Source organism: Aedes aegypti, chromosome 2 (assembly GCF_002204515.2).
Source record: "Aedes aegypti strain LVP_AGWG chromosome 2, AaegL5.0 Primary Assembly, whole genome shotgun sequence".
Classification (NCBI taxonomy): domain Eukaryota; kingdom Metazoa; phylum Arthropoda; class Insecta; order Diptera; family Culicidae; genus Aedes; species Aedes aegypti.
Genome location: NC_035108.1, coordinates 355,411,834 through 355,426,866, shown reverse-complemented (window position 1 = coordinate 355,426,866; position 15,033 = coordinate 355,411,834). Strand labels below are relative to the sequence as shown.

General features: G+C 38.0%; 1 protein-coding gene across 1 annotated transcript; it reads right to left on the bottom strand.

The window, feature by feature from the left end:
- Window positions 1-1,911: 1,911 nt before the first annotated feature.
- LOC5563854 (E3 ubiquitin-protein ligase TRIM37) lies at window positions 1,912-14,490 on the bottom strand. The gene is made up of 3 exons (XM_001648118.2): window positions 13,540-14,490; window positions 2,804-3,268; window positions 1,912-2,540 (listed from the first exon to the last, which is right to left on the bottom strand). The coding sequence occupies exons 1-3, from the start codon at window positions 14,346-14,348 to the stop codon at window positions 2,150-2,152; spliced, it is 1,665 nt and encodes a 554-aa protein (XP_001648168.1). The 5' UTR covers window positions 14,349-14,490; the 3' UTR covers window positions 1,912-2,149.
- Window positions 14,491-15,033: the final 543 nt, after the last annotated feature.

Here is a 15,033-nt window from a genome sequence, read left to right as displayed (position 1 = left end):
GGGTATATTCTACGACTGACGTGAGGTGACAATTGTCGGTGTCGTAGAGCGAGGTGACAATTCTCGACTCGAGTGAAGTGACTCTCCATTTGATTTGCACGGTGAGTCACTTCACTCGAGTCGAGAATGGTCACCTCGCTATACGACACCGACAATTGTCACCTCACGCCACTCGTAGAATTGACCCAAGTAACAAAAAAAACATGAACTTAAACACACATTCACAAACATCCATACAAAAAACACAAACTCACACAGAAACAACACTAGTGAACAGAGGTAGATACAACAACACAAAAATCAACCAAGTTCTTTTATTGCTAACTGTCGAACGACGAGAGATGGAGAGCTGCTGGCAGGAGAGTTAAAAAAGAAAACACAGAATAATCGTTAACGCCCCCGAATAACATCAAACAAAAAAAAACCCTTGCAAACAAACGAAAAATTGAGAACAAACAGTAGAAAACAACAACACTAGCGAAACCAACCAAAACCCCCAAAAACACTGTGTAAACTGTAAACTGCTAACGAAGGAAGGAGAAAGTCACGAGGAGTAAAAGACGCAAAAGATAAAGGGAAGGAGAAGATCACAAAACACGAAAAAAAACTGCTGATAAAAAATGAGAAAAAAAATCTTTAAGATTACAAGAAAAAAAGTACTATTATTATTATTACTCTGAACTCTATTGCAAAACTAAAAATGGCAGAAAAAAAAACAAGAAAATGAAGAAAATTATTGATGATGGTATATTGCAGATAAGAAGAAAAATTCCACAAAATACAAACTTTTTACGAGTAAGAAGAGTTGTGAACAAAAAAAAAACAATAAACAACAACAAACGGGTGTTTTACTTACATAATGACGACTTCCTGTCCTGTCCTATCTTTTTGAAGTAAGTATGCAAGCAATCACGAGATAAAAGTAATGAACCGTCGGGTTCGGAAGGCTACGATCAGGCAACAACATATGAATATCAAAAGGTAAGTCATATGAAACAAGACATATTAAGATAATTGGGCTTTCATAAGACTCTAATGCTTTTCATAAGCCTATTATGCTTATTCTGCACGGCGTGTGAGTCGAGACGACTCGAGTGACATGATTCGACTCGTCTAACCTCACACGCCGCGCAGAATAAGCACAAGTACCGCCAGCAGCTAAACTTCCAGTTCGGAAGAATCTACGTTTCTGGAGATGTCGATAACCAGTGGGACCCTATCCACGAAGCTGTGACAACAACGGCGTTGGAAGTGATTGACGTGCATCCTGTTTAACAGACTGAGACCGCTCGAAGTGTCCTTCGTCGGCGAATACCAGGCTAGTTTTCGTGAGATCCGATCGGCAACGGGGATCAGATGTTTACCTTGCGAATGATCTTAGATAAATTTTGGGAGTATAACTTGCAGACCCCCATATGTTTAAGTGAAAAAAAAAAACTGGCAGATAATGTCTGAACATGGTGTTCCGGCGAAAATAAAAAGGTTGATATGGCGAAATTAAGTTTGAATTTAAAGAGGGAGGCAGTGAGGATATGCATGACCCTTTATTTTACTAAAACGAAGTACATGGTTGGCGGGTAGAGTTAGTGATAGGCCTAGTGGTTTTGGTGCTGCGTTAGTGTTTGATGAGAATATGTTTGAAGTTGATGAAGAGTTTGTGAAGTTTTCCGCGAAGTAAAAGACGCGTTTTGCTCTTAACCCCCTTTTAAGGGCGTTATCCGAACCCATAGTGGTAAGGGACCCACTCCTATTTCTTCTCATCTTTCCCTTTGCTTGAATTGATGATGAGACTCAAATATGGCGATGGTACGAATCTCCTGATGTTTGGGGAACTGCCTGTGGAGCTTCTAATACACGTAATATAGGATGATTGATTTTTTCAGTTTTAAACTATTCTTTCATGGCATGAACTTTTTGCAATTTTTATCAAATCGTGTATTTCTCTTTCTCTCAAAACAAGAAAATTGTTAAGTCTATAACAATATCTAATGCTAAATATGATTTACCTATTTAGCTTTAAGCTATTCCGAAGATCATAATTACACGACCATAGAATTCAACTCAATCATAAAATGTACTCGGAATAAATTCGATTCATCGAAAATTCCCCTTAAACTTTCAAATAAAAAGTCGTCACTGACCGGCCGTTCTAGGGATCGATCGGTTGCACGCCGAACCGGAAGCGTAGCACCGAATTCGGATAGAAACCAGGATCGGCGAGCAGGCGCTTCCGCTCCATGAAGCTGTGCCACCCGTAACCCGCATCAACGGTATCGAAGTTACTCTCCGTGCACTGCATAAAGTTCTTCGCCGGATCGTCGTGCAGCAGCTCGATAAAGTAGCGACACTTGGTGCGGGTTCCCTTGCGCAGCACCACAAACACCTTCAGGTTCGTTTCCTGCAGGGTCAGCGCAAAGGGATACACCCGGAGGCACCACTGCCGTTCCATCTGGTCAACCAACTCGGCTGAATGGCTCGGTTCGGAAATTTTCTTCGGCACCTTCATCAGACAAATGTTGAAGTACATAATGCAGTACTTGCTGAAATGGATTGGAAGAGTTTTCGTCAGTATCATATGTATAATTTCGGAGCCACCATTTGGCATAACATGAAGAGCATATGTATATTTGAGAAAAAGAAGCATAACTATGGTGTTGTCCATTATGCCAAATAATTACTACCTGTTTAATGTAGTTATGCCGAATTACTGCTTACTGCTATGTAACGGCTTATTGGTTATAATTTAACCTTTTTGGCCCAATATACGGCTTATTGATTACCTGGATAGTTTTTGCATCCTTACCAATTAATGTCCTTTCCGGAAACGGTCGTTTGTCGCTCCAGTTCAGCAATCGTCGTCGTCAGTGCCTTGTAACGGCTTTTAAGGAATCGATTCTCGGTAATCGCATTCAGAGGTCGCAGTCCTATCTTGACCACGAGCTCGTTGTTGTGGCGGATGAAATCATCCGCCTTCAATTGTTCAACGCTGACAATTTCGTCCTCTTTGGCAGCTCCATGGATGGTGAACGTTTTCATTATGCTCTTGCGAATGTCCATCGGGTGGGGAACTTGTACCAACAGTTTGTACGGATATTTAGAGGCCTCCGGTTCGTCTGGAGTCACCTTCACGAAGAGCGATTCGTTTTTGCGCAGGAAGACATTCCACATTGTATCGCAGGAAGTGTTCAAGTGTTGTGGCCATCCGCCGAAGGTACCGTCAAAGTTGGGCAACGTGAACTTCTGCATTTCGTACGGTGGCACCAGTTCACTGAAATAAAGTTTATAATTTAGTTGACTGACATGAAAAATTCAAATCTGCAATCAGACTCAGGAGTGTGGGGATGCCTCCGACGAACCACTAAAACCAGCCCATGCACTGTACATGACCAATTCTCGTTGAATTGCTAAAGTGGTGTACATAGTGCACAAACATTACCCTTGGCCTCAGACCCTTTTCTCCCCGGAACCACATTCCTGTATTTCTGCAGGAAGGGGCCTGTGCATATAGCACTTAACAGAAGTAGCCTAGGCAAACTGCTTCTCCTAGCCGACTTAAACAATGTTACAATGGACCAGCCTCGGCAGTAGAGTGGCCCTTAAACAAAAAAGTTGTAAAACTCAACGGGGCACCCCCTGGATATGTGCCTTAGGGTAAGAAAAACGGTCTCTCAATATTTCAACTCAATTGGTTGCGCCACCAGCTGTTTGCGAATCTTGATTTCCTTTTTGAGAGCATGTTCACTGCGTTCTTCTCTTTGTGCTTCTGTGCGTGCCCGTTGCTATCTTCGTCTAGCCTGAAGGCAGATTGTTCGAAGATTTGCAATTTATTCGCACCACCTGTACACCGGCGGCCTGTTCTCTCTAGGAGGGGCTTTTCTCGTAATGGAAGCATCACACGCTCGTGTTATCACAGCAACTAGCTCTTCACTGTTTAGGGACCGTTCAAATATTACGTAACGCAACAGGGGGAGGGAAGGGGTCTTACATAGTGTTACGGCTCATACAAAAATTTAAAATTTTCCATACAAAAGCTGTTACGTGGGGGAGGGAGGGGGTCTAAAATTGGCAAATTTTGCCTTACGTAATATTTGAATGAACCCTTAGGTACACAGTGTTCTGTTCGCGCTTCAGGGCTTCAGTGAATACTTCGCCGTCGAAGCGCATGTTTTCCTACCTCGGGCTTGGATCGAGTTACATAGCACTGCCCTCCGCCTAGTATCATACTATAGCGTATAACCGTCATCAACGCGCCAACGGTACCTAAAAGACTAGGACTACAAAACGTCACGTCGATAATCGATTCTGCACCATTTCTGCGGCAGGTACTCACTGTACCCATATTTGCCAGCTCTACATTTAATGCGGTCAGGGATTCCAACAATAGCTGGCCTCTTTGGTTGGTGCAGCAGCTATCCCACTCCACTGCCCATGCATTGAAGTCTCCAGCTATCACTACTGGCTGCCGATTAGCTAGTTCGGCTATCATCCTGTCGACCATGTAGGAGAATTCCTCAATCGACCACCTTGGGTACGCGTAACAACTACAATAGAACACGCCGTTGATTTTTGCTATCGAAAAACGGGTTTCGAAAGGCAGAACTAACAAAAGGCGACTACGCACAAAAGGCGGAATCACGAAAGGCAGAAACACAAAAGGCGGAATCTCGAAAGGCAGAACCATGAAAGGCGGCCGTTGGCTCTGCTGGTTCAAAAAGTTCGCCGAATATGAATTAGCCTTATGTGATTTTGATGATTGTTTTTTTTTTTTTTTTTTTTTTTTTGAAATAATTAGGCACTGTTTGCCCTATTACTCAAATAATCGCAATTCATAACTTCCTCTCTATTGATTCTATAACATTAGCCCGAATGACACAAGCCTGAATAGCATTAGCACAAATATGAGCAGCTTGAATTCCACTATCGTAGCAGCAATATAAGCGAAACAAACAGCATTTGTTTCTAAGAAGGAACAATTTCACCTGACTCATTAGTCAGGGTGTCTACTCGTTTACGAAAATGAAATTCCCTGATATTTCCAGGTTTTTCCAGATTTTACAAAAAAAAATCCAGGTTCCAGAAATACTCTAATTTTATATGTCTATGATTTTTTTCACCCCCACTTAGGTCTTAAATCTAGTTTTATTATATGGGTTTAAAGTGGTTTATGGCTTAAGCAAAGGTGAAGAAAAGAGCTCTTAAACAAACAAATGACAAATTTTAAAATGTTTTCAATTTAATAGTTATTTATACACTTCTGAACATTATTTAAAGCATGCTGAAGCGATTCCAATATCCAATATTACAATATGAACATGCTAACAATACCAAAGCTTAAATTTTATTCAAATGAATTGTATTTTCCAATGATGATGTATTATATTTCGTTTGTTAGAGCTCCGTGAACTGAACGAAACTTTCAAGTACATCAGTATGCTTCTTCTTGAAAGTATTTTAGTACAGATGAATGGTACATATCATTTCCATCGGTCGTTTAGATAACTAAGACAAATTCATGGGCGCAAAAGTTAAACTTTATTTGGATTTGTGGTAATATTTCACAATAAATACTAAGTTTATCGATGTATTAGCAAGCAATCATACAGTTCTGATCTACATAAAAGCCAAATTCTTCAAAATATCTTAACATTTACACGTTCATCTGCTACTTATTTAAGTAGATATACATATACCCATCTAAATTCATACAAATAATCCGTAAAACTTTTGGATCCCGATCCATTTTTTTCGGAAATAGAAACACGAATTATTAAGCCCCTGGGTAATCGCGTTCGACCGTATAACATAACACTGTGGTAATTAAAATAAATGTTAAATTGTCGCATTTCCTTCGGAAAAGTTCTAAATTAATCATGATTGTTACGAAATTTTCAATTTAACACTTCAGTCGTCGCGCTGTTGTATTTTGTACAACACTGCTGAAAAAACCTCGCTTTCGTTCACAACAGCAGCACGGTGGTTCTGACGGTGGCAAACCGCGCGACGACTGGAAGGTTAAAGTTGTACAAATTCCAGAATACTTTTCGAAAATCGTTTGTTCTAAAATCGAATATTTTCCAATAATTTTAAAAATTCTGAATGAAGCAGGGTTGGTGGTGACTGAGTTTCTTGAAAATAAGAAATTTAGAGGTTTCAGAAAAAAAGACACTAAAAAGTAATCAAAAAGAGACGGAACAGTAATCAAAAAGCAAAACGAGACCTAACAGGAACCAGGATAGAATAGTTTGATCAGATCACACATTTCTCTGAGAATATTTTAAACTTTTTTTTTCAAATTTCTCGTGACATTACGACTACATACCAACAAATCTGGTATATGCTAGTAAATGACAAACATGTATTATGACGACATTACGATGGGGATTGATTGATATCTTTATTTGAGATTTTCCCTCTCCAAGAATTTCCTAAGGAATTCCTCCAAATATTTTGTTTTGGGTATCTCAAAATAGAATCAAGATTTTTCCAAAAAAAAATATCACATACAATACCTCAGGGCTTCCATCAGAAATTCCTATATTTATTTCCAATATTTCAGATATTTTTCGAAAAAGCCTTTAGTCTTCTAGGATTTTATCCGGTGATTCTCCAATTAGTTTTTCTACAAACATCCATCAAGACTCTCGTTTAAAACATGTTATAATATTCAACTAGAAACTTCTCCAGATGATTCCAAATTCTCAAGAATTTCTACAACATTGTTCTTTAGATTTTTGTTTAAAGATTTTATCAGCAAATTTCTCTGGGGATACCTTCAGGAATAACTCCAGAGATTGCTCCTAAGATTTCTTCGGAAATTCCTCCATTATTTCTAAAAGATATCTCAAGGAAGTTTTCACAACTTATTTCTCGAATATTCTTCCAGGAGTTTTCTTCGTGGAAATTTGAATGAAATTTTCCAGTATGCTGAGAAATTGTTGAGAAAAATTCGTGACGTTTTCCTAATTGCCCTCTTGATCACGGAGACTCATGCCAGCTTTTTCGCTTCCCTCAGCAACCAGAAGTCTTTTCGCCACGTATTCATCCTCGGAAGGCCAACTCTTCCGCATCGCGTATCGAATATCATCTGATATATTCGCGTTGCCTGTGAAGGAAAACACTCCAGTCTGACACGACTTAGTGGGCCGTATGAATAAAATGTAGTAAAGTTGAGTTTACTACATTCTCGGTAGTAATCGCTATATGTGGAACACGAGTGGAACATGTTTGTGTCATTTTCCTGTCTACACCTTTCGAACATACTACAAACAACGCATTGCAATGAATAAAGGTAGCATTTACTACAAAGCTACTGGTAGATAGCTTCAGAGGTTGCTGCACATGCTTTGAGATTGCGAAATTGAATGGAATAATTTGCTTTTGAGTTATAAACATGGGAAAACGATATGAGTTTTGATATTTCAGAAGGTATTTTGAGTTTTGCTTAGGAATTCTGGGGTTACGAAAACATTCGCCCCGCCAATTCTGAGATTCCGGTAAGATTACCGGCAGTAGCAATTTGTAATATCCGTTTGAATTCTGGAATTACGATAATTATGTTATTTTCTAGGAATTTTAGGATGTCGGTAGGAATTCAGATATTGATAAAGTATTTCTGAATTTTACGTGTAAATTCTGACATCTCAGATTCTCAGATTTCCTTTGGAATTCCGGAATTCCTTAGGATCTTTAGGATTCCGATAGGGATTTTTTATGATAATTCTGGAAGTTGAAATACCATTCTAGGACTATTGCGGAAATATTACAAATCTGGTAAAAACTCTAGAATTGGGGTGGGAATGGGATTCCGGATATTAATCTTTTAGAATTCTGTGGGTATCTTTGAGACGGTATTTCTGTAAGAATCTCTGAGATTGCGGTGGGATTCCTGCGAATTATTGTGTGAATATTTGTAATTCTGAAAATCAATCTTTGTAATTTTTTTTTTTTGTATGGTGTTCAGTTGGAGCTGCCTGACAGCTTAACTTGTCAAGGCTGAACCCTCGGTCTGGCTTTTGCCAAGTTTCCCCTCTACCAGGACCAATACTCAGACGGACTAGGCAATGGCGCCCACATGAACACTGTTTTTTTATTAGTATTGTGACGTGGTAGTTTTTGAAAAGTACACAGAAGCAAGGGTCTGAGAAAAGGAAGCATTGTGAAAATCAGCAGCTCCATCAGAATTTGTTTGAAATAGTAGTGTAGTAGTGTCATTACTAATACTGTCTAGTCGAAATGATTTTGAATAATTTGTCATTCAAGTGCTATTCTGAATACTCCTGTCTTTTACGTAAGATTAGAGTCTTAAAAGTCAATTGTCGTCAAGTCTTAACAAAATTTGGCTGTTTAGTAGTAGTTCTAGTTGATTTCATTATTTGTTGTTAAAAGTATTTATTGGTCATTACGTTCATATATCCTTAAAGTGAAAAAGTCGCTTTCCTTGTCTGTTCAACAATTGTTCGAAACTAGCAAGTACCCTAATGATCGATTTCAGCGTCTTTCTTTCCATAGTCATTTTTATAGTGAATATTGAAGAGTAAAGTTACCTTAGGCTTCTATTACAGTCTCCCACAAGATTCACTTTTCGGTGGCAAATGCAATGCTTCACAACGCCTACTTTCTACTTGTAAATTTTGCGAAAATGAAGCTGGAATTAGATTATTTATACCGCTGTTACAAAAGAGGTATTTCTTATTATGGCAATGTAAAAACCATATTAAAATAAAATTGTCGCCACTTATTTCTACTCAGTGAATCTCCTAGTCATTTTCCTCAGAGTATTATTCCCTACGTCGTACATGATAACGATGTATCTAGCTAGCTAATAGTAAGAGTGGCTACGGATCATTCTGGTTAGCAAAAGGCAAACTGAACGTCACCAATAGTATTAATGTCCACTTCGAATAGATTAATTATTTGAAATGGGCATCAATTCTATCAATGACGCAGAATGTCCGTTGGATCACATCCGAGATATTATTGCGTCTATGCCATATGCATTATGACGCGGCTTTAAGCAAAAAATGCCAAAATGTGATACCACCACTACAGGTTACGCCTTTGGTTTCCATCATATGGGCTAATGGATTATGGCCTCCCATCGCGGCAAGGTCGCATAACCAAGGGGAGGGAACTCATATCGTTTTCCCATGATCTGTACTCAAAAGTAAATTATTCCATTCAATTTCGCAATCTCAAAGCATGTGTAGTAACTACCTAGCTTTGTAGTAAATGCTACCTTTATTCATAGCAATGGGTTGTTTGTAGTATGTTCGAAATGTGTAGAAAGGAAAATGACACAAACATGTTCCACATATAGCGTTCACTACCGAGAATGTAGTAAACTCAACTTTACTACATTTTATTCATACGGCCCAGTAGTGTCTAGGCTTTTGCCAACACTGTTCTCACTTGTGTAAGTTGATGTTGGCCGTCTCCTTTTTTGGTGGGAACCTTTGTCGGTTAATGATGGGTCCAGAAAATTCGTCATAGTTTTAATGCATTTTCAAACTTCAAGTAAAGATATACCAGTAAAGGGTAAGAATAATTAATAAGCTGAAATGTCAGTTTGACATAGTTAGCTTTGGTATATTCTAATTTCAAATTGACTAATAGTCAACGGGCCAGATATAGCGGGATTATGGGGCAAGTGTGCCACCTTAAGCAAATCGTTCTCTAACTTTGCCTAAAGCTCATAAAATCCACCAAATTAGCCTAATGATGTTAGTTTCACATCTTTTCATAACCACTGTGCCATTTAAAAAGAAAATAATTTCAAAAAGTATTAGTTTTGGAGCTTCTTAAATATCATCCAAAATAACCTATTTTTCAACACTATGGGGCAAGACGGCCACCGAATGAACATCGCATGTAATTCTACTTGTAATGATTTTTTTTTTATTTCCTATTAATATTACTTACAAAACAGACGCTAATCGATAATTTAAAAAATATTTGAAGTTTACCGTAATGATAATTTATAACAAGGTCCAAAACATGCGCAATTCCCTATTACTTAATTCGAATAACTAAAATGGTTATTTTTGTCTCCATTCAATACAATATATGTATTTGTCTTTTATCACGGCGAATATGTATAATATAAAACTAGATCAGCACTAAATAACGGTAAAATATTGATGTAGATATGTAAAACGGTACTTAATAAGCCGAAAAACGTTATTATTGAATATTTTGAGGAAAAAACACTTTGCGTGGCAAAAATGTCGGTTATTCCCCTACTTCAGAAACTACTACTGGTGCCTCATTTTGGTTTATTATTATGATTTTGTTGATGATGTTTACATTTTTATAAATTTTACTCCAACAAATTTTGTTTACCAAATAGGTGGCACGCTTGCCCCAATAAGTATACATTTCAACCAAACTGGATTTCGTATATAAAACTAAATACTTTTTTCGTTCAAATGCCACTATAACTTACACATTTGAATAGTTTCACGATATACAGTACGTTAGAAAAATCTGTTAATAATTTACCATTCACCATGCTGTTTAGAAACATCGAAATCTTATAAAATTCCACTCAAATTTGGTTGTTTTTGCAAAAGTCGATGTAAATACGTTAAAAATAGGGCAATTTTCATCATATTTTGATCATTGTATTGCGAACTATAAGGGAACATATTGTTAAGCTCAAAGAGAAAATATGTGTTGTAGTTTTTATAAAAAGCAGGGGTGGCACACTTGCCCCAAAGTCCGCTAAAAATAGTCTTTACATTCATCGCTGATCGCACTAAATGAAATCACGGATCGGATGAGAGCCGCAGCTCGTACGTTGAGCAGCACTGTTGTAGAATTTTGCATCACAAGAAATCATTTTTTGTAAAAAAGAGACTTAGAGGCCTTCCATTGAAGTTAGAGACTTGCGTTAAAATAGTGACGAAGTCTTTCATAACAGACATGTTTACCAGTCCTGCAATAAATTCGTAGCGATTTTATGTAAAATTTTGAAACGAAAACGTTCATCAAATCGAGGTAGGGTGGCGGTGCCATTAGTGGACTACCTAAGCTATGAAAAATCATAATAAAATAACAAAAAGGCATAACAGAGATCTTTTGGTGTCAACAGAAAGATTTCAACCTCTACTATATGGGAAAAATATAAAGAGTGATAAAACTTATTTTTAACATAAAATCGTTTGAGCCACTATTGGTACACGTGTTCCAATATTTGCGCTAGTGCTCCAATAGTAGACGTTCGGGAATGATACAAGGAATTTTAAACAAAATGATAAACTTTTCCATAGGTTTAATATGTTTTCCTCGAAACAGCAACTAATATCTTTCGAATGAAGCATAAAGATCATCTCTGGGGCTTTTCTTCATTTTTATACATCCATTTTAAAACTGCTTCCATCCGTTGATCCACTACTGGAACACGACGGCAACTACTCGTACCGTGAAGGCCCCTAACTCTGCGCAGCTCCTAACTCTGCGCACTTTCACCAAAATCCATTAAAATCTGGTAAAATATTTTAATTTTCGTTCAAATTTTATGTTTCGTATATTGCTACAATAGTAATCAAAAAGTACGCGAATAATTTTCTCAACAATTTTACGTTTACTACTTTAATAAAAAAATAAATGGCTTTGAAAAGTTTGAAAAACGTCCAAATTGACTGCCCGTTAACAAAAATGCTAAGGGAGTACCTCATCACTTAAGTCATTTGAAGCAAATTAAAAAGAATATATTTCAGATTTTTAGTACGTAGACACAAGTTTATTTATCAAACAATCATAACTGGTAAAGTGCAACTTATTTTCTTTTTATTTTCTTATTCCTCTTAAGTGCGCATAGTAAGGAATAATTTTTCAACTATGTTCCTTACTATGCGCAGCAGTTATAAAACGTTATTTTCAACATACCATCAACCCTGTATAAGTCGATATTGAAGGAAATCATCGACTTATTGGACCATCGAGATATGGAATAGAAATGCTTTGGAAAATTGTTTGAGGGGACTATCTTGGTAAGGGAAGATTCAAAAATGACGTCCATATTTTTTGGGATTTCTACACTCAACAATCTCTCTCCCCTGTCGCACTTTTTACAGTACCTAACGCATGCATTATCACATTTTTGTAGACTCCTCCTTCTCCGAATGATGTACGTCATTTTTGAATGATCCCTAACCTAAAGTAATTTTTATGTTTTGTTTAGTTTCATGAGTCAAGTAATGGAACGTCAACCCAGGAGGTTTAATCGTATTTGCAATATAGAAACGCCAATAAAATACTGTTATAGATTTGCAATAGGAATTGTTCATTAATTACGTCACGCTTATACAGAGCGGCTATACTTCTTGATTGAGTGATAAACAATACATTAAGAATACGAAAAATTCATACAAATAACTTAGATGGATCGATATACCCTCTCAAATAACATTCACATTTAGCAAGCCAGAGGCTCTTACTTATTTTTCTTTTCAAACCCGGACCTGACCCGAATCCGAGGCAATAATTTAATACCAAATCCAAACCCGATCCGAACCAAAGAAAATTTCGTTTTTTATATTTTCTAGTGTAAATTCATAAACAGTCAGAGCAAGTCTAAAATTTAAAAAAAAGGTTTGTACCATTTTTATATTTTGGGTCAGATTTTAGGAAACTAAGTTAATAACATATTTTGCAAATCATATGATGATTTCGATTATTTTGAGAGTTACATTTAATTGCATTCAATAACAGTAACTATAACGGATTGAATTATGGATGAATTTAGAACAATTCGGAGTTTAAATGTTAGTAATGCTTTTAGTAAAATACTTCATCCGTTATAAAGAATTTTGAGTGCGCAGAGTTAGGAACCTTAATGCGCAGACTAAGGAGCATTGCAAAAATGAGTGCGCAGAGTTAGGAACATGTACACTCTTGAGAAGATTAAAACATTTGCAATGAAAATCATTACTTAGTGAAGCTTTTATATTTTTCTCTTACACATAAGATCAATAGGTATCTGCTCCCAAAAGTTCAGAGTACTGTGTTTTGTTTTCAATTAAGAGGAAAATATCCATCATCGTTTTACAAACTTTCAAAACCAGTTTTTTTGCTCAAAATTGAAGCAATGTTCAAGAAAATCTATCATTGCATTGTCCTTGCTATCAGTAATGCAATGATAGATTTGCATGAGGATTTCTTTTGATTTGAGCGAAAAAACTGGTTTTCAATTTTCGATGATTGCTGATGATTGAATGATGGATTCTTGAGCCTTAATTACAGCTGATTGTAATTTGAAAGGCCTTAAGTGCGCAGAGTATGGGGCCTTCACGGTACAAGGGACCAATTTTTTTGCATAACCTTAATTATTTATATGACTTTTTGATAAAATTAAAAGCCGAAATTTGGCAAATCGACTAAACTAGAGACGATCTATCCACCAAAAATAGCCCATGTCGTTTTTATCGAAAAATGTACGTTTAATTCCATAGTCCAATCTACTGGTACATTACAACCATTGGTACCGGCACCCTATACCTGCATCAATAAATTGAGGCATTCAAATTCCCACATACTTACCATCCAACATCCTCGAACTTCAGCACGTGGAATCCCTTCGGCGAGCAATCGGTCAGCAGCTCGTCGCACTGCTTGTAAACCGTCGATCGCTGCTGGAAAAATTCCCCCGGACTCATCTGATCGATCATCGCTTGCAGGGCGGCCGTCAGCTTTTTCTTCTTCGCTGGGAATCCGGCCCGACTCTCCAGTTTCCTCTTCCGATTGATGGTCAGCCGACTGACGCTCAGTTTAGCCTCCTCGCAAATTGCGTCGATTTCGGCCAGTGCCGCCTTTTCCGCCGATTGAATCAGGGCCAAATTGGTCTCGCAGTGGACCGCTTCCCGCTGCAGAATGCCAACCGTTTCCTCCAGACGGTTCAGCTTATGTTGCGTTTCCAAACGCTTCTCGCGGAACACCGTTTCCAGGAAATCGATTTGATGCCGCATGTGCTCCGCCCCATTTAGGAAACAATCCCCGCAGATTATCACGTCGCACGTCAAGCAAAATAGATTCATTGGCTTCCCATGGGACCAGCAGGGTTCCTCCTTTACCTTCGTAACGATCGGCGGTATCAATTGCGACGGACAGGGTTTTACATCCCTGACAGTGCATTCCTCCTCTTCCCGGGGCTCCTCAGGTTTAGTACACTTGGAGCACACACGAACCGAAAGCAGCGAAACAAGAGCTCCGAAACTTTCCACACTCTCAGCATTTTTGGACTGCAAGCCAAAACAGTTGGCGCAGTAGATCCGGAGGCAATCCGTGCAGGATACCGACAAGGCGGCGGATTTTTTGCAGCCGTAACAAACGGGAACTAAAGCGAGCGACATGATTTCGGCGTACGATGGGGAAATTCGAAAATCCACTGCACAATTCTCGCGTTTTTTTTTTGAAAAAAAATCAAAAATGTTAAAGAAACTTTTCCGGATTTCCGAGCGAACAACCACGTGAACTGAAAATAAATGACAGTTTGTAGGGGTGTCCCCGAAAACAGAAGCTTTGTCGATTAAATATTGATGGTGGGCAAAACTGCACACGCTCGTAGTGATTCACTCAAATTTCAACGGTTTTCAGTTCGGAAAACGTGTCATGGGATTTGGTTCCGGGTTTTGCTACGGAAAATTCTCGCTTGAAACCCGCGGCTTTCAAAAATTTTCAAATTAAAGCAAAACAGCTTTTTGCTCTGAATTATTTTTTTCGAAGCAGTTTTATACAGTCGAATTTTGTTCGTTGCACTATCTTTAGGTGGGCTCAAGGAGTGGCTCACTTGTTCAGTGTACATCGAATGTACATCAAATTGCATCAGATACATTCCAATCAACTTAGCCCTGATCCGCACAATCGTGTCGTGCTATAGTAACGCATCGTTGTTTGTTGTGAAAGGGTGAAAGTCTTATTTTCTTTTCTATTTTCTATTCTGCAACAAATTACAAACTTTATTGCGATGTTTGTTCGATTCCGGATCATAAACATTAAGCAAAACTTCACTTTATAGTTACACTCGCGATTAAATTT